At 34.9% G+C, this 26,058-nt stretch overlaps 1 protein-coding gene across 1 annotated transcript in view; it reads right to left on the bottom strand.

Moving 5' to 3' along the window:
• The window catches only part of USH2A (usherin), a 458,447-nt gene that overhangs the window by 189,082 nt on the left and 243,307 nt on the right, over positions 1-26,058 (bottom strand). Inside the window, exons 36-37 of the mRNA XM_087891378.1 lie at positions 23,207-23,369; positions 6,252-6,431 (exon numbers count right to left, since the gene is read on the bottom strand). Of these exons, the coding sequence (XP_087747504.1) occupies positions 6,252-6,431; positions 23,207-23,369 (343 nt within the window). The remainder of the gene's footprint in view (positions 1-6,251; positions 6,432-23,206; positions 23,370-26,058) is intronic.

Here is a 26,058-nt window from a genome sequence, read left to right as displayed (position 1 = left end):
TATGAACCAAAATATATGCTCAAAAAACATACTAACTATAGGATGTCCATAACCAGAACTTTTAAATATAACAGGATAACTTTTTCTTATAATAAATAGTAGTACTGAGAAATATTGCAAAAAAGACCGAGATACCTATGTAATAAATTTTAGAATCTCAACTGGAAATTTATTACATAGGTATCTAGGTCTTTTTTGCAATATTTCTCAGTACTACTATTTAAATAGGGAACTGTGTGATACGGTCAAATAAATAAACAAGCAAACATTTCAGAATTGTTGTTGTTCAGGATTCACATTTTTGATTTATTTTCTAAATTAAACTCTGACATGCACAATATAGGAATCAGGTTCTGCTGAACAAATATTGCTAGAATTCAACATTTGATTAAAATCTATCAGTCATAAAAAGAATAAAAATATAAGAGAAAACTAACAAAGAGAATTATTATCTAATGCAATAAAAAGTTATATGACAGCTACTGTGACTTCCATAGAAATTGTACTAAAAATGTAGTAAAGGAACTCTCTAACTCTTCCACTAAATATGTAAGGGGGGGAATGGAAAAATGATGTCTGCTTCTTTGCTTCACTTAATCTAATCCCATACTGCTAAACAGTTGGTAGTATCCAATAGGAGTTGAAAATATCTCATCAGGTCATGTCAGCATCAGCATCAGCATCAGCGACAAGGCATGTCCGATCATAACCACATCGAAAACTGTATTGGAAGAATGGGAGGAAATATCAGTTTAAAATGTTTATTTGAAGTGGCATTGGCTGTAGTCTGGGGATATCCCAAAGGCAATATCACAAAGCCATTTCATGTAAAGCTGAATCAGGACCAGTGGGATTCAATTTTTTTACTACCGGTTCTATGGGTGTAGCTTGATGGGCATGGCTTGGTAGGCGTGGCATGGCTTGGTGGGTGTGGCTTGGTGGGCATGGCAGCAGAAAGATACTGTGAAATCTCCATTCCCACCCCACTCCAGGGGAAGGTTACTGCAAAATCCCCATTTCTTCCTGATCAGCTGGGACTCCGGAGGCAGAGAATAGATGGGGGCGGGGTCAGTCAGAGGTGGTATTTACCGATTCTCAAAACTACTCAAAATTTCCGCTACCAGTTCTCCTGAACTGATCAGAACCTGCTGAATACTATCTTTGATCAGGACGTGTCTGAACTGTGTTTTAGGAAGATGATATCTTTCTGGGCATCCCAGCAGGTTTTCTTCCTGTGATTGGCCCCTGGTCTTCCATTTGCAAGCCAAAGCTGGTTGAGAATAGGACTTCTGTGAGTAGCTTGGTACTTTTTGAAGACAGATGTCTCAAGATGCTATTTTTGCTGTTTTGGAATCACATTACACATATTTATAAGAGGATCTCTTTACATCTTTTATTGTCTTTGTCTCAGAAGTAAGAAAAAGGTAAAGGTTTCCCCAGGGATTTTACCCCTCTAGCTGTGCTCATCTCTATTCCTTAAGCCAAAGGGACAGTGTTGTCCAGAAATGTAGTCATGTGGCCAGCACAACATCACGCTGAAGCAGTGTGTATGGTGAAAAATGTATGGTGTTACCTTCCCACATGCTTATAGGGGGTACTATTCATTTACTTGCATTTGCATGCTTTCAAACTGCTAGGTTGGCAAGAGCTGGGACAAGTAACAGTAACTCACTCTGTCTTGCGGCACCCGGGTCTCAAATGGCCAAGCTGTAGACGTTTTACAATCTAAGATTCAGCGTCTTAAGCACTGAGCCACCGCATCCCCTTGTCTCAGGAGAGCAGCAGCTAAAACAGCTTTCTATAGAGCACTGACATTTCAAATGTTATTATTTACAGGTTAGTGTAAATTGCTGTTTTTGAAATGCTAATTGCTACATATTTGAGTTTATTTTAAATGTATTTGAACACTAGGAACGCTGCAGCTGAGCATCGATTAATATGTTGCTTTCATATGTTTTAACAATTCTTACTGCAACATTTTAGGACAAGATTAATGGGATGAATTTATTCATTGTGGGAGGTGGAAGGAGACAGAAAAAAAAATCTTTCTCTGCTGTATAAAAATTGTCACTAATCATTTTAAACTATGCCCTTTTATGCTTCTTTGGTTTCTTTTAGCTTTCTATACAGTTCTTTGATGTAACAAAGACAGTTCCAGACAAGATTTCAGTTCATCTGAAAAAAGAAAAGTCTTGAGGCAAAATGCAGTGTATTTAAAATTTATATACTTTATAAATGCCTTTCTTCTGAACTTGAACATCATGCAAAACTTCTCAGGTTTCTTTTACCTATCAACTATAGGATCATTCCCTTTCTTGGTTTCAACTTATTAATGCAGTGCTGAGTTTAAGTGGTGGTTCTTTCTTTTACCTACATGAACACTCGTGTCTGACTTCCCTGATCAGTTGCTATTCATGCAGCTTTCACTGATAAAATAGCTAAAATAGCCAATTAGATTAAAGCAAATTAAGGGATGGTTGACGTCAACCATTTCTTAAACTGAATCCCATATCCACAAAATGTGCACTAGTTCCTGTTAAGATAGAAATCTTTATCCTCTTAGCAGTGGTGAAATCTAAAATTTGTTACTACCAGTTCTGTGGGCATGGCTTGGTGGTGGTGGGGTAATGTGACTGGGTGGGTGTGGCCAATTTTTTTTTTTACTTTTAAAACCATTTTTTCTACAACCTCTTTGGCGAAAAAAGTTTTTTTCTTTCAAAAGGCTCTGACGATCCCATCTGAGTTGCCTGATCGTCAGAGGGTTTTTAAAAAACCCTCTGCTGATCAGGCAACTCAGCTGGGATCGTCAGAGCTTGGATCGTCAGAGGCATTTAAAAGAAAAAAAAACTTTCTTTTTCTTTTAAATAGGTCTGACGATCCAACCCTGAGTTAAAAACCGACCAAGGCAATTCAGCTTGGATCATCAGAGCCATTTAAAAGAAAAAAAGCCTCTGATGATCGCACAGTTCAGCTGGGCATGGGGTGGGGCAGGGATTTTTGCTACCGGTTCTCCGAACCACCCGCCTCCAACACTACCGGATCGGGTGATCCGGTCCAAGCTGGGAGCATTTCACCCCTGCCTCTTAGCAACTTTACATCTATCTCTGTTAAATTTCATTTGTCATTTTCATCCCATTTCTTTAGCCTCTCAGAATTATTGAGTTGCATTTTTTCTTCTATAGAATTGTCTATTTTACACAATTGTGGATAATCTGCAAAACTCTATAGCAATTCTGTACTTCTATTTATCCAAGTCACTAATCAAAATGGTAAAAAGAAGAAGGCCCAATACTTCTTTTTTATGTCATGAAAAAAAAGTTGCTTCCAATGGTATCTTTTGCTACAAGCAGTCATAGGTTAATGATGGTAATTGGGACTACAACTTTCATCATTAAACAATGTGATCATAAAGTACAATGTCACGTATATATTCTGCTTAGCAATGGCAATTCTGGCAGTCCCAGTTACCATTGTTAAGGGAGGATCGTGTGCTTCATTGATTTTGTTTGTGGGAAGTCTGCAGAAAATGTCACAAATCACAATTGCATGACTGTGGCTTGTTGTAACTTTGTAATCAAACCAGACACCAAAGTCCTGGATCATGATCACGAAACTGAAGAGACCGTATGATGGTCAGGACTCCAAGACCAGTTGGAAGCATATTCATTTAGTGCTGTTGCCACTCTGAATAGTCATTGAACAAATGGATGCAAGCCAAGCACTAACTGTAATGGTATATTAATATTAATTGTATAATGTCAGTAATTACCTGTCCATTATTATTATTATTATTATTATTATTATTATTATTATTATTATTATTATTATTGTTATTGTTATTATTATTTTGCTTTAATTTATATGCCGCCCTTCTCCGGAGACTCAGGGCGTCTTACAATGCGTTAAGCAATAGCCTTCATACTTTTGTATATTTATACAAAGTCAGCTTATTGCCCCCACAATCTGGGTCCTCATTTCACCTACCTTTGAAAGGGTGGAAGGCTGAGTCAACCTTGAGCCTGGTGAGATTTGAACTTGCAGTAATTGCAAGCAGCAGTTGTTAATAACAGTGCTTTAGTCGACTGTATTACAGGCTATTCTTAATATCTCTTTGGAAATTTTTTGTTTTAAATAATTCTTTTAAATTTTTAAATTTTGTGTTGGATGTTTTTTACTTGGCTGTGCACCGCCCTGAGTCCACTAGGAGAAGGGCGGTATACAAATTTAAATAAAATAAAAATAAATAAAATAAATAAATAGAATAAAAAAGAATAAAAGGATTATAATAAGACTAAAAAGTAATCAAATAACTAGAGAGTAGTTGATGTACCTTCTAAAAGAGAGAATTGAATATATAAAGATACGCTGCATTACTACATAAATTTTAACTATAAATACAAATATTAAACATATTTAACCATTTGATCAAGTGGACTGTTTTGAAGTGCAGTTTTAAAAAATGAACAATAGTTCTGGCCTTTAATCATAAAATCATAAAATAGTTCTGCCCTTTAATCATAAAACCATCCATTTTATTTTATTCTTCTTTTCCCAATCCTCTGCAATAAGTAGAAATTGTTTCCAAAGGTTGCTTCAACCTCCTCCTCCTCCTCCTCCACCACCTCCTCCGCCTCCCCACCCTCCTCCTCCTCCTTCCTTCCTTCCTTCCTTCCTTCCTTCCTTCCTTCCTTCCTTCCTTCCTTCCTCCTTCTTTGTCATATTTTGTTACAAATAATTTTTATGCCTGGGATGGTGGGGTTGTGATGGCTTTAAATAAGAGGTCTCAATCGATTACTGCAAGTTTCCAATTTTGGATAGGATTTAAGTGAATTGTCTCATGCAGGTTATTAAATTAGTGGTTAAGGTAAAAAAATCTTAAGGAAAAGTGTATTGATAGAAATACTGAAGGACATTAATTGAGTTTTTGTATTCTATATTGGAGTTATAAACAAGGGTGTTAGCTATAGCTGGTGATACACAAGACCATCTAAAAAAATGAGTGGATGGCTGAACAGGATTTTTCAAATTAGTAGAGAAACTCCAGCATTAGTGAATGTTTACTGTCTAGGGTACCAAATATCAAATTTTGCTAGAATTATACCTTAATAGTGTTGGGGAATGAGGAGGGAAATAGCTAAAGGATAGACAGGTAAGCAATACTTCTCTTTCAGGAGAATTAAGACAAGCAAACAATCAAAACTTGGCTCAATTAATTTTGGCAGGCTATTCTAATAAATTCCTCTTAAAACATTTATAATAAAGAGCTATAGTTTACTATTTAATTTAAAATGTGCATTTAGGTCTTGGATGCTAATACAGTCAAAATATTATAATAAAACATAATGGCAAGGTAAATACAGATTATAGAATGTCTTATATATCAGGGCTTTTTTCATATTTGCTGGTTCATTTATTATTCATTTCAGTTCAAATCACAGTCCACTGGACAATGGGATGGAAGATCTTTAATAACTTTCAATGCTAATTTAATTCTACTTAAATACACATAGTCTACTGAATGCCACATGCTTTTCAGCATGATTTTATGTGTAAATCAAGATAATATGCTTTCAGATCATTAAGTAAAAGGAAGCATGAACTAAAACCTATTTAATCAATGAGGTATTGCTTTTAAAGTACCACAAGGTCATAAAAAAGATCATTTCAAAGCAATACATTTCCTAACTGTAATCAACAACAAATGATGAAAGAAACTACATTATATGATAATTCCCAGAATAAACTGGCATAACCATATGATTACATTACCTTGGATACTCTACCTTTTCCTTTGGTACCCACTATTTTGTGGCTCACTAAATTAAAATATATTCTTCTCCACTACTGTACACTGATACAAACATCAGACAGTTTTCTTGATACAAATAAACCACTGAAAACAGTACAAACTGAACCTAGTGATTACACAATGCTTTTTTTTCCTTTTGTGCACAAAACATTTCACATATGTATCTATCACAATCCTATATATTAAAATAGTATTACTTCTCCAGAATAGCAGCTCTAATACTGTATAGTATATTTAAGGATAAAAGAGGGACACGGTGGCTCAGTGGCTGTTGATGAACTATTGATGAAAGTATAGTTCTTTTTCTCTTTGTTCTACCTCCAGGCTGTTTAGTGTCCTCTGGAGGCAAGTAATAGCACAGCTCTACTTCATGTACTTTTGAATAGCAGTCATAAAGGGTCATTAAGAGAGGGCATATAGAACTGCTTTATTGTATACTTACCACCAGCAGGCAGGGCAATTTCTACAGGATCACTGATCACATAACCTTGGCTATTAGAAGCATTCACTTCCACTGTGTAGTTTGAAAATGGAATTAGCCCTCCAATGGGTACCCAGACATTTGCTTCTTTGCCGGTATGTAAAATTTGTGTGCAATTTAAAATACTGTAATTGCCATTAGCTGAAAGAGAAAGAAGGAAACTATGAGATCTTCAACTGTTACAACTTGAACATTTCTGAGGATAATAGGTTTATTCCACTAAAGCCAGCACACTGTTACCCTATTTCCCCCAAAATAAGACATCCCCTGATAATAAGCCCAATTGGGCTTTTGAGCGCATGGCAATAAGGCCAAGCACTTATTTCAGGGTTCAAAAAAATATAAGATAGGGTCTTATTTTTGGGGAAACGCGATAGTTGAAAAATTACATGATTATTGTTTGGTGTTTTAGTCACCAAAATTCAATATCAATGCTGTTGACAAGCTTAAGGTGGAAAGAGACCAGGGTTCCCCAACTGTGCATCTGTAATTTTGAGAATGTGGTGTGGATGGTTTCACAAAATAGCTGCTATGGAAGAGAGGGATCACCGGTTAGTCTCCTTCACTTCTTCCATTCCTACTGAATACCCCTTTCTCTTTCTGCCATGCTATTTACTTTTGACATTTTCTTTCCAAGCAGTTAAGGGAAGCCACCCACATTTCTTTAATTTTTAAGCAAACAATACATCCCATTTGGCATTTTGGAAATAAAAGGTGCTGGAGGTTGGTGATAGATCAGCAGTGTAACCCTTTGTTTTTTCTTCTTTTTTGAACAAATACTCCGGCACAAGTAACATTAGCCTGACATTAGCCTTGATCAGGAATAATACATTGGCTTGGAAACTGCAAGAAATAAATATTAGATGGATCAGAGTCTAATTATTTATGTTCTTCCACTACTGACTAAATTAAAGGGAATGTCTTCCAGAATCGCTAAGGCATTCAAATACCTACTTCACTATCAAATCAAAATAAGTCAGGAAATGGGTTATCCCAATTTTTCCTTTCCTCCCACCAAATTAAACTATTGATATCCTTGTCATGATTGCTATCCTTGCTTAACCAGTTCTTCTTAGGTATTAGAAGAACTAAGATAGTTGTACATTGCTTTTCTCGAACCTCCTTCATTGCTTTTCTTGAACCTCCTCCATTTCTCATGTACATGTAAAAAAAATTTTTTTTTAAAAAAATTCCATGTTAAAGTGTTGAAGAATTCAAACTAGGTTCCATATGTAAAAACTCTAAGCCCTCTGTTTCTGTTGCTGGTGGCTTTCAGGACTCATACCCTGAGACATTTAAAGGAAGACAAATGGGCAAGAGGATTTAAAAATAGGGAAATCAAAGAACTGTGAGGGCGGGGGGGGGGGGAGACTGCTACCAAAGGATGCTCAAAGGATTAACACCCAGCTCCTGAAAGAGGCTGAGAGAACTGGCTGTATTTAGTCTTGAAAAACGAAGAAAACAAATTATGATTGATTTACAGACAAACCAACCAAAAAGATAAAAAGCTTCTCTGTTTAGGGTGGCATGGGGGTTGGGAATCTTGTTTTCAGAGTTTTAATGTATTTTTTTCCTGTTTTGTATTTTATAATTTTTCTATTTCTATCTGCGAAACTTGTGCAGCTACTTAATTTTTTCCCCCAGTAGAACCAACATTCTAGAGATAGGGCAAGAAACTGGTAGATGGGGTGAGTTTTATCCCTAGCTCCTGAATATTTCATAAATTTATTTATTTATTTTTGATTGTAAGCCTCCCAAACATATCCTGTGGTATGATGAACAGTCAATAAATGTATGATGGACGGTCAATAAATCTTATAAATAAATAAAATAACTTAGTAAAATCACTGTATTTTTCAAACTATCCATTATTAGTCTTAGAACAAACAGAGAGTCAAACCATTGTTTAATCTACTATTAAGTACGTATGCCCAACTTTTATTGAAGTGCAGTGAATGCATTTTCCATGTCACTTTGGGATATCCCTCTGCATGATGTACATAGATGCCTCTTTGCACATGGATGTAAAGCAAAATATGAAAATGTGCTAAGACATCTAAAACAGATGCAAGTGCTGGTATCTAGCAAGTAATCATAGGCAAAACAGTTTCATCCATTTCTTTCCTTAAAATAAGTTTTATTTTCTTTTACATGTTCCATCTATAAAGCCCATTTCCATCTACATAACAAATAATAGTTTTTATATTTCAAAATGCTACTGAGAAAAAAAAAGCTTCAAGCTAAGCAACACTTTGTTCTGTTGCCTCGATAACAACATTAATACACAGTAATTATATAATTAGTTGTAACATTAAGTTCTAGTTATAGCAGCATGATTACTTGGCAATTATGAGAAGTATATAATTACTCAATAATTATGAGAAGTATGTAATTACATAACCGTTTCATTCAGCTGCCCCCCCCTCCAATGAACTTGCATATTTATAACGAGTTTGGTGATGCAGAAGTTCAAATTGCTCACTAAGTCAAATTTAAACAAAGGAGATGGTGGAAGATCTCCTAACAAGAATTATAGGCAGAACAAAGGTTTCTCATCCAAGCAGTTTACAGTCCTGGCAACTAAAGTATTAGGGAAATTTCTTTCCCCCCTTTAAAAATTCAAATTCTCAAATTACTCATGCTGGAAGTGACACAGTATGCCATTTTGCCACTTTTCACTGAATAAACCTGACTTTCAGTGGGCTGGAAAATGCAGCCACATTGGTTCAGCCTGAAAGAAAGTGTGATACTGATAAGCATTTCATATAAGTGAGTGGTGCATTCATTTTTCCATTTTTTCATATGTCTCCTCTTCTACCTGACCCACAATCCTAAATTCTACACTTTGGCATCAGGATCATGCTCTTGCCTATAAGGGCAATAATTTAAGATACTGGTAAATTTCAAGTGTTCTTGAAATTCCATAATGCTTTATACCAAGACAATATAGAGTTTGTTTTATCCTTTCCTTCCTAGTCATATGTTTTAATCAATAGAATAAACAGTTTATCAACTCCATTCAACAAAGACACTTTGAACTAGTCAGTTAGCCAATGACATCTTCAGGGACCTTACTAACATTATTATAATGTTTATGTTGCTAATTTTACTCACGCAAGCACTTCAATTCTATAGAATAAAAGATTTTCATTCTTACAGCTTGTTTGCAGTGGTAATCTCTTGAATGAAGTAGGATGGTGTTTGGTATCTGCCAAGCTCCATCTTTACAAAGGAGTTCTGAACATTAAAAAGGAAGAAATGGCTTACCGCTTTAGCTAAAAATGTTCTGACCAAATTAGAAAGAGGCATAGGAGCATGATGAGGATTTATTTTTTATTTTTTTTAAAGGAGAGCTGTCCATGATCTCTGTGCCAAAAGGTGAGCCAGTTACTCTGCCACAAATGCTAAGCATGAAAAAGTTAGTGAACAGTGTTGATTTTCCTTGATCTTTGTCACTTTTTCTTAATTACAGAATCATTTAGGAAAAAGTTCAGCCCATCTGACTGAGGTTATTCTTTCAAAATGAAGTCCAAGATACCCTTTGGGCTGGCTACTGCCTTTGACAGCCTAGGCCAACCTCCCATTGTGCTCACTAAGATCAGGTTGTGGAAGTAGCACTGATAAGTAAATGCCACTGAGAGCAATCAAGCAAGAAGATGAAGGCAGATTTTCCATTCCTTCTACTGCTTATAACCTGTGTATCAAGCAATTCCTTCTTTCTTTCTTTAAAAAAATACTTTTATCTCATAGACTCACAGTTCCTGCTGAGAAGAGGGAGGTGAAAAATAAATGACCTCTTGACTCAAGTATATTTAGGGGCTTGTTCTACACAAAGAGATTCACAAAGGAGATATATTATAGTCCTGAAAAGTCTGCAGGCTATCATATCCCCTGCTGTGTGAGTAAAGGAGGGAAGCACACAAGTCATAGATAGCTATGAAATACTTGTACCAGGGTTTCTTTTTAAAAGAAATAATACTAATCTGTAGTTTTTTAAAAATATAATTCAAAGCACAATTTTAGCTGCCTTTTTAGAAAAACATGAACTTGCATTGACAGTAATTGGCAGATGGGACTTGGGTGGAAAAGGATCAATAGAGGTTAAATGCAATAAATTAGGAGATTAAAATATTTTACACAGAATGATGGCGCAAGAACAACTGCTCTATTTAAAGATTAAAAATACCAGTAGCACAAATGACTGAATAGCTTTAATAGCTTTAAATATAAACTTTGGTTAACAGGTAAATTTGTTCTTTCTCATGAATTAAAATCTTGCTTTGGACTGTAGACAGTTTTGTTTTCATAAGAAATCATCTTACATTGCATAATAATCAAATACTAGGTAGATGATTTCATCAAATGAAAAGAGCACTTTCATTTCCAGGTTTAAATATAGAAGTAGATTCTTAAAGACAATGAATGTAATTGGAATGTTAAGAAATAACTAATTCTAAATTAGTTGCGGAAGCACAGACAACATATATTATTTATAAATCCAATAAATAAATAAATAAATAATAATAATAACAACAACAACAACAACAACAACAACAACAACAACATGTTACTGGTGCTTTGATCTTTACAACCTACTCTATTCTTGAATCCTGGGTTCAAAAGAAGACTCCCTTCAAGTTAAAGCTTTTCTTTTTTAGCCATAAACATTGAAAAAGAGCTGCCCTTCATCCAGCTTTAGGTTTACTGAAAGTTCAGCCTTCCTGAGGAACGTTTGGAGAATCGCAGTTCATAAATGCCTATCTGATTATTGTTTTTAATAATCTGGACCATGTACTGGAGAATTCCATGTCTTACCTTGAAATGCCTCTTGGTGATTTCCAATTTGTTTTTGTACCCATATGCCATATTGGCTGTAAAAATAGCCAGGAGTATATCCAATTGTAAAGTAAGCTGTCATGGGGCTTGCTATATGCTATCCGTGACTAAGGATGGAAGTATAAGAAAATGATTTGGGAAAAAAGCTCCAAACAGCTGGTTATTTTTATTTTTTTCTTCAGTACCCATGTACCATATGTATAAAATTCTTTCAGACTGGTAGGCTAAATTATTTCTGTTCTGGGGCCATCATCCTGTGGGATTCGCTAGACTGAAATAACATAAATGGGTATCCTTTTCCATTCTTCTTATAATCATTGTCACAAGAATTTAAATGCCTCATATATTCCTGTAATTTTTCCCTCTGCAGGCTCTACTATTTTGACCTTTTCAATATTCTGTAATTTGACTGGCTGGCCATTTCAGATTCTTTCCTTTTTACAGCCTTATTAACTTATGGGAAAGAGGTGAAATGGGTGACCAGTCAGAATACATAATATTACAGAGGTCAAGTAGTACAGTAGAGTGCTAAGCAGACAAGCAATGCCACCTATTAGGCATTAGCAGTCCAATTTCCTCTTCTTGTTGCAAAGGCTGTTAACAAGAATAAAAGATGACATAGCATCAAGTCATTCATGGCAAAGACAGTAATTGAAAATGAAATAAAAATAAACCAAATCCATCCTTTTTTTCTTTTCTGTTCACTAACTGGTCTCATCTGCTCATAAAAGAAAATTCTTAAATGGCAGCAGCCATTAACTGAATTTATAGCAATCTCATTCTTCCCATTGCCCTCAACTTATCTTAGCAACATGCCACATTGCTGAAGAATATATGGAAAGACCATTAAAAAATAAAGAACAAATGTAGCTTTGTTAGCTGGGATGAGATGAGGAATATAAATCCATATCCATATGCCAGGAATATATTTATTAGGCTAAGTTGAAGCCACAGTATAAAGTTCAAGATTCTAGTTTTAAAGAATTATTAATGAGAGAAGATGGCAGTTAAAACAAAAAACAAAAACAGCCTTGACTGGTTGGCAAGCCATGAATCTGCATTTTGTTAAACTCATGGAGTGTACTGAGCCAAGGTGGCGCAGTGGTTAGAGTGCAGTACTGCAGCTACTTCAGCTGACTGCTAGTTCAGCAGATCAGCAGATCAAATCTCACCGGCTCAAGGTTGACTCAGCCTTCCATTCTTCCGAGGTGGGTAAAATGAGGACCCAGATTGTTGGGGGCAATATGCTATTTAGTATACTGTCTTTGGTGTAAGCCTCCCAGAGTCTTCGGAGAGTGGGCGGCATAGAAATATGACTAATAAATAAATAATAAATAATAAATGGAAGGAGACCAGAGATATTTTAAATTATACTTTTCAAGTTTTCTAATGGTTTTGGTTTTTTTTTTACCTAGCCCTATAAAAGCACCTAATTTGAATATCTACCATGTATTCCAGCATTCCATTTAGATGGCAATGAAATGCAAATTATAACTTTGTCTTGAACATTGGCTGTTTTCCCCATCTTCTCTTTGTCTCTGCTCTCTCCCTCTCTCTCTCTCTCTCTCTCTCTCTCTCTCTCTCTCTCTCTCTCTCTCTCTCTCTCTGTGAGACAGACACACATACAGAGAGAGAGAGACAGAGAGAGACAGACAGACTGGCAGAGACACACAGAGAGACAGAGACAGAGAGAATTAAGGAAATGGCCTGAAACTATTTAGAAACAGGGATATGCCTTTCTTCTGCCATATTCTTTACCTCCCTTTATTGAAGAAGTCATGTAACTATGTTTCTAGAAAACTGATCAAATAGCTGAGGGGGATTTTGTTGGAGGATTTAAGCTGTAAGTCTACATCTATAGCTATCTATAGTCAGTATGTATATTTAAGTAAGTCAGTAAGTCTTTACTGGTGTTTTGAATATTTTCCTCATGCAAGATATTTCTTGCCAAAATACTCATACTGACTATATCTTCAGCAATTCATTCTGGTTGCTGAATACTCACTGCAAGATTTATTTAGCGTATGGCTGGTCACACGCAGCATTAAAACACTTCATTTTTACAGGTTAAAAACAATTAAAACAGTAAAAAAAAGCAGTAAGAAAACCTAAAAGGAAAACAGAAATAACATTTCAAAGTTTAATTTAACTGCAAGATAATTAGGTTGATCAGTAATATTTTCTTTTTCAGGTTCAACACCTGTAGAATAATGACTTGCAGGACCATATGTCCCAGGCTGCAAGTTTAAGGTCTTTGACAGAAATTGTGTATGTTCAGTTCAGATGAACTGAAGTTGACCAGCTGCTGACCAACCCTTCTCTTAAGCCTAGCAAAAAGTAGGAAAGTAATTGAAACTGACAAATATACAAAAAGGGGTGTTAGCTTTTGCAAATGATACTATTTTCTTCTTGTTGGAAGCCTGGGGGAAACTGGGTGTCAATCGCTATATTTTAATGCTGCTGAAATAAGTGTGGGAAATGCTTCTTTTATACCAGCCTAGCTACTGATATTGTAAGTAGTCTGAGAATGAAGTAAAGGTAACATTTTAGGATGAAGGAGCTGAAGTGTGATTGACAAGGAATGGTTGTACTGTAGTTGTAGTTGCTAGGCAGAGTTTAGGACTTCTTTGACATTGGCAGGGCATGAGGGAACTTCCATTAATTTCAGAGCAAAATTATCCACTTAAGATAGAGTGATGTAAACTTTTGATTCAAAGTAGTTTCACCAATCCAAAACATGCTGATAATGCAGATTACCCATATAATGTCTCAAATTATGTGGAGTGATGCTTCTTGCCATACCTGAGAGTTTTTGTGAACTTTCCTGAAGTATCTAGGAACATTGCGGTTGTTGAAAATGGGCATTAATGTTAAATAGCATTAATTTTCCTAATCCATTATTATACAATTATTTATTTACAAAAATTTATTGGCTGCCCAGCTCCCTCATTTAATGATGAATCCAGGCTGACAGCTCTTTCTTCCCATTTATGTTGATATGACCCTACTATTATAGTCCTTCTATTTGTGTGATTTGCATGACATCTTTCAAAACCAACTTTTCTCAGGGTAGCTCATAACAGACTAAAACTATGAAAGCAGTCTGACTTTAAATATTTCCAATTAGGAACATGTGAAAAAAACAATAGCAGTGCATTTTGAAGTGCCTGTCAAAATAACTAATGTGAGAAGCCAATGACATCAGAGCTGGGTAGGGCTTTCCAGAGACTGTTGGCTATTTGTTTCCTAGAATCCAGACTCAGAATTAGAAAATGGAAGTTCCAGTCAGTTATCTTGTTATATTATTTTGTAATTAATGAAGCCACATCAGATCAGAAACCTTAACATTTTACAGTTTCTCATTCTTTCTCTTCCCAGCCAAAGAATATAGAATACCTCTCCTCTAATCCTCTACTCTTTTTTGTTATGAGTGATTTCCCATAAACAAACAAACATTAAATAAATAAAACAAATAAAGTTAAATAAATAAAATACAGCAAATAAATAAAACAAATAAAGTAAATAAATAAATATCTACTGATTGTACTGACATAATCTCTTTTCCTTTTACAACATCCCTGATTTTAATTACTATTTTTACCTCATTCAATTACTATTTTTACTTCATTCAATCACTATTTTTACCTCATTCAATTACTATTCTTAACCTCCCTATTTTCTTTACTCTACATGAAGAAGAAAGGGGCCATTTGAGGGATGGGCTCCAAGTGTGACAACCTGTCCCATCATATCCAGCAGGAGAGGTATGTCTGGGTCCCATTTGTAAAATGGTATCATCTGGCAAAAGCTAGGTAGACAGTGTCTATCTAACTTTCTTTATAGTGTCGACATTTTGGAGCATTACCCACATAGAGATTAGATTAGTCCCAGTCCTGGCAGCCTTTCATATGCCTTTGAAGATCTCCTTATGCTATTGGCCATGGAGGTTAGAATATATGACAGAGCTTGTGGGATGATTGTACTCATGGTTTTTATTTTAGCTAACATTTATTTTTGTATAGGGGGGCGGGTTATGGTTAGTTTATTGCTATTTTATTTTTTTAATTGCTGTTTTCCATCCAGAATCATGATGTTGATATGCATGGCCTTATACACTGAAATCAATAAATAAAATCACTCAACCTTCTATATTTTACAGGATTGTTATAAGGATAAAATGAAAGCTGTTTTGAGATATTGGAGAAAAAGCAGTATACAAATTTCATAAATAAAATTAAAATTGCTTATATAATGAAATAAATTATTTTCTATTGATAGTTCAAATTAGTTTTCCAATACATTGCAGGGACTTAGATTGAATGATCCTTGTTATCTCTTTTAATTACAATTCTATGTTTTTGCCTTTTTTGAATAAGAATATGAGTTAGATATTATTATTTGATCACAATCTCAAAATTCTATGTTCTAAAATTATCTATTGCAGTACAGTATTCTTAAAGTGGGTTAACTACTGGGGTCTTAACAGAAGATGCTAGTCATGTTCATTATAAATGTTCTAGCTTGCCTCCTACTTTATGAACTCAATTGTCAATGCTTCTTCTTCATTTCTTTTTGAAACAAAAATAAGTGTCTCCCAAATCCTGATTCTTTAGGATTCTGCTTAGCCAAATACTTGACTAGCTGCAGGAATTTAATTGTTTCTCAGAGTCATGCGGTAAAGAAAGTAAAATTGTATTTTTTAATTGAACAAACAGAACACATTAATAGCGATTAAGTAAGAACAACTTACTTAATATTCTGGATCGCCATTTACCACGAAAAACTTTATGGAATTACTTACAATCCAGTCTATTAATTTAAGCATACCATTCTCATTTCAATATATTCACACCAGATTGTGTTTAATCTGTATGTTGAAAGAGTATAATCCACATAACTTTAAGACTTCAGTAAACTTTAGAAGACTTACACTTTAGAAAACTTGCACAGAGGGCAGGCACACATTTCCTAGCATGCAAAATATTTCATTAAGAAAATTAAAATGATTTATTCTGCTTCTGCAAGAACGAAGGTGGAGCTAAGCCTATAGAAGGCAGTGAAGCTGATCCATTTGGCCTCTGTAAATCCTTCTTAATCACATTTTAAATATTTCACATAAAAGATCTTTACTAACTTTTAGTAACAACGATTCAGTTACATAAAGTGCAAAAACTCTATTACAACCATTATTACTTATATTAAACAAGCCCATTAATATAATTTCTTTATTCACTGAAAAAAAATTGCACTAGTTAGTATATCTTTCCATATAATAAAAAGATCCCAGAATAATCAACTATGGGCCTTCTGTCCTCCCCCCTTTTGTGTATTTGACTGGTATCAGAATTATTATACATAAAAATGTTCACTTCTCCAGGGAAGCTGCCGAAAAAAAATAGTTGAGCAAAACAAAGGAAAAAGTCCTTAAATCCATAATCAAATATCTAGGCTGATTGTTTTCACTTGCACTTTCATTGATTCCAACTGTAGGCAGTGACTATAAATATAAATATAAAAAGTGGGATGCAATTAATTTCATAATAACAAAATAAACTCTTTTCTGAGCAGCAATGAATTGGTATCAGTTAGTCCATTCGATCACAGACCATTTTGTTTGTATATTGAACAAATTAAACTCTACAGTATATAATAAGTCATTTCATAAATGCTGATAAAATTCACTACAGTCAGTTAAAATGATGTATAAAAAATGGATGTCTGCATTTGTTATTCAATATGATCCTGGCTTTACCAGTTGAACATGAAAGTGATTTCCTATATTACATGCTTTTGAATAAAAATAATACAACAACAATGTTGTCTAGTAGAGTTTAGGGATTTAAGAGTCAGCATCACTGAATCAGTCATTTAGCTGTTAACTCTCTGTTTGTAAATTGATCTACTGTCTACCTTATTTGAGGTCTAAGTAAACTATATGTCTAGATTAAATAATAATATTTTTTTTACCACAGCATAAAAATCTATATCAATGCCCCATAATAAGCTTTTTTTCTGAAAAGCTTTCTAAGCAAGAAACAATAGCCTTAAAACTGTAGCCTTATTTTAATATTTATTTTATGAATCTAATAATCGGGAACATTCTCATTTAGGCATACAGTCATAGAAATAAAAAAATAATTTCTTCAACTCAGTTTTGCATGCAAATTTCTTGGATAGGCTTAATATCCAGATGCTAGTATGAACATCATTTTCAAAGACAACTACTTAAAAAAAGATTTATGTACATTATCCATCTTACTGCTAATTATATTTATACAAATTTCTTACTACTCCTGGGAGCATCATTTTGTAACATCATTTTGAATAAACATTCAGGAAAAAACTATATAAGATCAAATTAAGTGCCACTATTCATAGAGTAAATCAATAGTATGGTTGATATTAATATTTGGTAATATGTCTTGAAACAAAAAATGTTATTATACATATAATATGTATTTCATACAAAGCATAATGACACATAAATTTTGCTTCAACCATTCTCAATATACCGTATCTTCAAGATGCAGGGAGGGATTTTTTAATTGGCCATTATTCATATATGCAACTCTGAAATTATAAGTGATTTAGTCTAGCAAAAATCTGAGCCAACTGACACAACACTGTCTCCTCCCTTAGCAACTCTTGTGCTTCACTTGTTTGATCAGAAAAGAAGCACATTTGTCTCCCTCACTACGGAAAAGTGGCAACAGTTGTATTTTTTCAAGAAGTCTTGAATTAGCCACATTTTACAAAGATTGTATTTTGCAATCTTAGCTATAATGGACTAATTTGTTGAATGTATAAGAATATATATATATATTTGTACATTTCAAACATTTTCTTCAGTGGCACTACTATTAACTATTGCTTATTGCTTGGTCAAACTATTTTCCAAAGCACCAAAAGGCAAGACAAAAAACAATGGTTGAAAACTAACCAAGGAGAGAAGCAACCTAGAACTAATTTCCTAATGGTGAGAGCAAGCAACCAATGGAACAACTTGCCTTCAGAACTTGTGGATGGTCAACCACTGGAGGCTTTCAAAAAGAAACTGGACAACGATTTGTCTGAAATGGTATAGGGTCTCCTGCTCAAGCAGGGGACTGAATTAGAAGACCTCCAACGTCCCTTCCAACTCTGTTAATCTGTTATTCTGTTCTATTATTCTGTTATGCTTGTTCTTCACTGCTACAAAAATCTTTGCCATGTTCAAAGTATGAACATACTGTAGAATGACATGAAACAAGATTGCATCACTATCTTAAAATTAACAGTTCTTTCCACCAGGTAACTTTGATAATGATTGCTTAATTTTGTTCATTGGTCTAATGTTGCTTTGAATAGTTAGCTATAACTAAGGTTCAAGGAAAATGTTTTTTTTTTAAAAAAAATCTGGGCCCTTTGCTTTTGCTATTTTTATTATTCCTATATATCTACTGTATACACATGTGCAAATGTCAGAAGGTAACCCTTTAATTTTATAGGAAATGAATACACAAATGAAGGTGTATTCCCAGTGTCCCAGGATAACGTTCAGGATCCAATCTCGGTTGGTCAGAGGTTTTGTCTTCCGAGCTTTTGGACTTGGGCTAGAGAGAAGTTCCCTGAAGATGGGCTCCTGCACAAGTCCGAAAGCTCGGAAGACAAAACTTCTGGTCCTGGTGACAGATCCAGATTGGAAATGAATACAACCTTTCTGGCGGGGTTTCAATTGTCATCTGACATACATTTAGATGAAGCAGAGAATTTGGGCTTTACATGAAGCATTATATCATGTGGTTTGCCAATAGAAACATGAACATGTTTTTCACTTGCAAATTCACAAATAGTGGGATAATTGATTTATAACAAGGAAGTGCTATAACACATTCCTAGTTGTCCTCCAATTGTATGCACATAAGAAGACACACAAAATTTGGTTGTGGACAAGTCCCATTACCAGGGATTATTTTCACAGAAAGTGGTGTTGAAGAGCAGCTGTAATGAGAAGAAGAAACAGTTCAAGAGAGTTGAAGTTAGATATGTGTGAAAACTTCCTTAAAAACAAGAGGGGAACAGTTTAACATACAGGAGATGATGCATGGTGTGGCACATAGACACAACACAAGCAAGAATGGATTCCAAACACAGAGATACATGGTAAAATATAGTGGATAGTGTTGCAGTAAATTAATTTGAAAATGGCTCCTTTGAAAGTCAGATTAGTAATGTGGTTAAAGAGACTCTAGGCTAGAAATTGATTTACCACAGATTTTAGTAGAGCCTTGGCCTCAGAGCTAGCTGAGTGACTTTAGACCAGTCACTTTCCACCCTAGAAAGAAGGAAATAGCAAGCTACTTCTGAAAAATTTACCAAGAAACATCCCCAGGATTTAAGATTATTTTGAAGGTATACAAAAATGTTTCTTTTACTTATTTCATGGCTTTTTAATATTTACTTCCTTCTACACTTTGCATAATATGCATGTATGAAGAAAGCTTTAAAAGGCAGAAAAATTTCTGACCACCTCAGAAATTAAATAAAGTGAGCATTAATCCCGCCAGAAATGGCATGATTTTCTCATATCCCTAAAAAACATTACACCACAATCAAACATTAAAAGCCCCAACATACTGGAAAAATATCAACCATTTGAAACTAAATGTACATATGAATCAGGCACTCTTGTAATTTCTTTTCAAAGATAAAATACACAGACTTTTGATTAATTCAAACATTACACGTTGAAATATTTGTCCTTTTTGAGATCTACAACTTATTTTTCTGGTGGATATAGTTCACAAACCAAAATGAGGTGTATAATTAAGAATTAGTTGTTGTCCCTCCTGGTTTTTCTTACTATTTTCGATCTTCAAAAGTCAAATTAAACTGACATGATGTCATGGAACAAGAAAAAATTATGAAAATATAAATGCTTGAGGACTGCAAGAATATGTCATATGCTCTTTTCCCTTTACAATACTTGATTCTGGAGCCTGATTTGGTGTTTAAGTGATTGCATCGCTCATTCAGTCTCTAAACAAATTTTTCTGAATGCCAGATCAAAACAACTGAAACTTTTCAAGTTAAGTCTTGAACATGAACAACAACAACAACAGCCTGTCACAATGTTATATAATTTTCTGTAATCTGTTCACTCTTAATTTTTAAATCTAATGTCTGAAGCTTGCTTTATCATTTAGTTTTCTACATTAGCAGCTTTGAATTCCCACTAGGGGGCAGCTAACCAGAATGGGAAAAGCCATATTTTTTATTTCAACATATTTTTTTTTGTACAAGTTAAGTTTCAGTGCAACTTAACTTAAACATTTTAGTGCTGCCTTTTCACCAGACAGTGCAGCTATGGATGAAATACAATTGTTCATTATGTCAAGAAAATGTTCAATTAACTACCAGACAATTCAGTAAGCTCTGTGTAAATCTACAGAGGAGATGGTGTCATAAGTAAGTTTGCTGAATTAATGTTTAATTTCTTTCTTGCATAAAAATTAACTACCCCCCCACAACATCCTGCATAAATGTCAGCCACAATAGCTATTTAGAACTTGTAAGGGACACTGCATTGAAATGACTTTTATTTATTTATTTAGCATTGCCAAGCAAAGATTCTATCATGGGAGAAAAAAAAATGAAAAGATTTTTCCTGGAGTCCATTTCTCAAATAGGTTTCCCTCCCCCGCTCTTTTCCTCACAGACCTGAAGCAACAGAGGAGCTTCCCAAGTCAAAACTTGTCTCTGCTTCCAATGGACTTGTTTTGCTTTTGGCAATTAACCAACCGAAATGTTATCAGGAAAGAACCCATCTCATTTATAAGCCCATGTGCCCCCCCATCAGCCTCTACACTAAAATATGCAGGCACTGTGTGCTTTATTACCAGCAGGAGATAAATGGCTGGTTTTCGTTGCTGAAGAATATATAATGGTTAAAAAGTCACTTTTTTCCTCCAGCTCTACATAAATCACAGAACTAGTCAATATTTAATAATGCTTGCCTTGGTCTGGAGTCCCTTGATCACCCCTGTCATGTGTAATAGCTCCCTCTCCGATATCTTTGACATAAAAGCCCAGCTTTACTGCAATACTAACATGTAGAAGGTCATTACGGATCGACATTTACCTTAATCTGTGACTGCCAACCATGAACCGATAAATTCCAGCAGATTCCACTGGGAGAAATCAGTAAACTTCTCAGTGGAAAGAACTGAAGGAAAATTCTGCCGAGAACAGAATACATTTTCTACAAGGGCTGCTCTGCAAATGGGTTCTGACTTTTGAAAGTTCTCTTGCCACACAGCTTTGCAACATTTAATATAGTTTTGATTGTCTGAGAGATGGGATGACAACCAGGAATGACATGACTTAGAAGGAAAGAGGAGTTTTTTTCCAGAGGGAAAAAAAAAACAATGCAAAATTAAACACAAAGGGGAATATCACTTCTGAATTATTCATCTGCTCCCTTGGTAGAAATGACTTAGCTGTCATAAACCCTACCAAAATGTTGGTTCTCTACCCACCTACCCCCATCATTCCCTCATTTTATAATCCTACAAGTGTTTTACAGCAGAACCATCAAAACCTTCACTTTATAAAAGAGGAACAATATATATATTGTATATTCAATATATATATTGAATATATATATATATTCAAACTAAAATTCTTTTTCCCCTGAAAAACAGATTTATTTTCATGAAATCAACTATTTTGTACTTATTCTTTTTCCAAATATTCTTCACTATTTTTCATTGGGGCTGCCATCTCCCCTCCCCCCAATTATTTTTTTGAAGTACTGACAAGGATAAAATATAGTGGCTAGTCGGCCAAGCATAGTTTCTGGTGACCAAAAAGAAAAAAAATCTTAGGGTTAGGACTAATCTTAGGGGAAAAAATAAAACACATAATGGCAAGTCCTAATCCAATAATCTGTCAGAAAATGTTTATTCTGAAATTATTCAGTAAAATAACAGTGGCTAAAGAAGAAATAATTTTTTGTAGAATCTGGAACAGATCTACTAAATTCAGACCTCCAGTCATGATGTCCTACATCAGGGGTATCAAACTCGCATCATCACGTTGTCGTCACATGACGTACCACAACCTTTCCCCCTTCATTAAAATGTGGTGGGGGTGGCCAGCACGTGATGCATCTGGCCTGCAGGCTGCGAGATTGATACCTCTCTCCTACATGATGTCCAAAGAGCTTTTCTCCCTATGTTTATTACAGAGGTAAAATAAAAATAATATTTTTTTTAAAAAAAAGATTAAAAAAATTTAGCCAAAGAATTTAACCAATGCAATCTAAAAGAAAAAAAAAACTGAAAACACCAGATGTAATATCTTACTATTAATACTTTGCAATAATAATAATAATAATAATAATAATAATAATAATAATAATAATAATAATAATAATAATAATAATAATAATGGCAGAAGATGGTGAGCTCCATAAACAACATCAGTGAAAAACAATTAATCTAAGTAGCAAACTCTAGAGTTAGATGGAAATCTCCTTTATGGAAAAATTAATCTATTCATAACACTATGCAGGATAAAATAAGAGCACATTACTTTGATATAATTGTAAGTTGCCCAGAATTGTTAATGGGTCAGATGGCCTTAAAAATTAAATTAAATAAATAGATATAATAGAGACACAGATATAATTTGAATAAGTCCATTATAGTCAATTTAACTTAGTCATGACTAAGTTAAGCACTTTTTTCTATGGACAGATATAATGCAACACAGTAATACACAGAGATACATTCTGATTACTAAACAATTCTACTAGAAAGGAAATTCTTCTCCAGGTAGATTGGTGATGGTATACTTATAAGTCTGAACCAACATTTATGAATCATTGCTGAAGGCCAAACATCACATTTTCAAGTTCCATCAAGTTTCAGTTTTTTACTTTAAAGCAATTCTGTTGCTTTTGTGTTTCTATGCTATAGAAATTTTATATCTATGCTATAAAAATATAGATTCATGTTTTAATAAAACACTTATTCTGTAAACATCTCAAGGAACAAGTAAAACTTCAGCTCTCCAGTAATGTATCAAAATGGAAAAACCTTTGTCAGCATAAAAGATTCCAGTGAAAAGGACAGCATACGTTATTTTCCCATTGGGTTCATTCAGGGGAAACCATTTCACTTTAACTTCTTTGGCTCCACCATTAATAACAAACAGTTCAATGTTTCCTTTAGGTACATCTTCAGTTGTATGAACTTTTACCTGGGTATTTCATAAAACAGAGAAGAAAGAGAATATGAGAATATGAATATGACTACTGATTTGCTTCCGGTGCAATTCAAGGTGCTGGTTGTCACCTTTAAAGCCCTTCATGGCTTAGGACCAGGTTATCTGAGGGACCATCTCTTCCTGGTCACATCTACCTGACCCATTAGAGCGGGGAGGCAGGGAATGCTGCGGGTCCCATTCCTGAGGGTGATACATCTAGTGGGACCCAGAAGAAGGGCCTTCTCTGTGGTGGCTCCCTCTCTCTGGAACATCATTCCCCCAGAGATTATATTTCTGCAACTTGAACATGTAGGAATGAATCTGATAACTTAGGCTATGGCTAAGGATAGGATAGGATAGGAAAGGATAGGATAGGATAGGATAGGATAGGATAGGATAGGATAGAATAGAATAGAATAGAATAGAATAGAATAGAATAGAATAGAATAGAATAGAATAGAATAGAATAGAATAGAATAGAATAGAATAGAATAGAATCATAGGGATGGAAAGGACCTTGAAGGTCTTCTAATGCAATCTCCTGTCCAAGTCAAGAGGTTTTAAAGCATCCTGAACAAAGATTATTCAATCTTTTCTTGAAAACCTCCAGCGATGGAGCAGCCACAACTCCAGGATCAGCCATTCCACTGATTAATTGTTCTCACTGTCAGTAAATTTCTTTTTAATTCCAGGTTGGCTCTCTCTTTAATGAGCTTCCACCCATTGCTTCTTGTCTTGCCCTCAGGTGCTTTGGAGAATAAGTTGACCCTTTCTTCTCTATGACATCCTCTCAAGTATTGGAAGACAGCTATCATGTCACCCTAAGCCTTCTGTTCATTAGACTAAACACTCCTAATTTCCATAGCCATTCATTGTACAGTTTAGCCTCCAAACCTTTATCATTTTTGTTACTCTTCTCTGCACTTTCTAGGACCTTAGCATCTTTCTTCTATCATGGCAACCAGAACTGAACACACTATTCCAAGTGCGGCTTCACATGTGCAGTATAGGGTGGTACTATCACTTCTTGTGATCTTGTTATCCCTCTGTTGATGCAACCTACAACTACTTTGGCTACCACACATTGCCAGTTCATGTTTAAATGAACTGAGTTTATGAAATGAAATGAGTTTAGGACTCCTAGAGCCTTCTTGAAGTTGCTCCTATTGAGCCAGGTACCAGTAAGTCTATACCAATATATTTGATTTTTTCTTGCATAAGTGTAAAACCTTATTTTTGTCACCACTGAATTTCATTTTGTTAGATAGGGCTCAGTGTTCAAGTCTGTCGAGATCCTTTTGAATCTTGAGCTACCTTCTGAAGTGTTGGTTATTCCTGCCAGATTGGTGTCATCTGCAAATTTGATGAGTTGCCCTTCTATTACCTCAATATTGTAGAGTACTGGTCCTAAAACAGAGTCTTGGGGTATCCCAGTGCTCACTTCCCTCCCTGTAGATGCAGTTCCATTAAGGATTACATGTTGTGTGCTGTTTGTCAGCCAGTTCCGAATCCATCTGGTGGTGATACTGTCTAAACCACATTTTTCTAACTTAATCTTTCTGAGCAGGACTGGAATGAACTGACAGCAATTTACTAGTTTATCCTACTAATTGATAGATATCATTTATAACTATTGCTACAGTTTTCCCCCACTTCCCACTAATCTCTAATAGATGGGTGAAAATTTTCATCACCACTATTATTATAGCTCAGCACGGGCCTGGTGGCTCAGCAGACTAATAGCATTGTGATTAACACCAGCTGTCTGCAATTACTGTAAGTTCGAATCTCACCAGGCTCAAGGTTGACTCAGCCTTCCATCCTTTCTAAGGTAGGTAAATTGAGGACCCAGTTTGTGGGGGCAATAAGCTGACTTTGTATAAATATACAAAAGTATGAAGGCTATTGCTTAATGCATTGTAAGACGCCCTGAGTCTCCAGAGAAGGGCGGCATATAAATCAAATAAAAAAATAAAAATAAAAAAAAATATCTCCTATAGCAAACAGGTGTTTAGATCAAATTATCTTTAAAGTCCTTTTTAGCTGTATGCTTTCCATGGTTGCTAATAGGTAGTTACTCACAAAAATGGAAAGCATCCTAAAAAAAAATAAAGTTATTGGGGGGGAATAATTGCTGCTTGCTTTCCTGGCATGAGTAGGGGGAGGAAAAAAGCAGAGGAAAATATCAATTGGGGGCCATGAAATCTTCATCCAGACAGAATATCTGATCAGCATCAGTGATAAGGCATGACACCCAGACTATGTCTTCTTAAATTGGCTTTATTTACAGCAATGGAAGAGTTTAAGGCTGCTGTATGGAATTGCGCAAAGAGAGCAAAGTTAAGATTAAGAGTTAAAAGGGCATACTGTATATAAATAAAATATTTTTTTAAAAAATTGTGAATTCCTAAACAAGGAAATTCCAGTAGAGTGAATGGAATTAAAAATAAAAATGATGGGATTATTTGGGATGAAACTGAAATAAGAGAAAGATGGAAAGAGCATTTAAAATTTGTATTGGAATGACAATAATATGCTGAAAAATATAATTATATAATTGCAACAAAAACAGTAAATGTTAGTGTCTGCGAAAAAAGAATGAAAAGTCATAAACATTGTGAAAATGTTGAAAAATGATACTGCTACAGATGTTGGTAGGATTGATTGAGAAAAGTAAAAATAT

Source organism: Pantherophis guttatus, chromosome 1 (genome assembly GCF_059756535.1).
Source record: "Pantherophis guttatus breed Tessera chromosome 1, ASM5975653v1, whole genome shotgun sequence".
NCBI lineage: Eukaryota > Metazoa > Chordata > Lepidosauria > Squamata > Colubridae > Pantherophis > Pantherophis guttatus.
The sequence above is the reverse complement of the archived record's forward strand: the minus strand, read 5'-3'. Positions and strand labels throughout refer to the sequence as shown.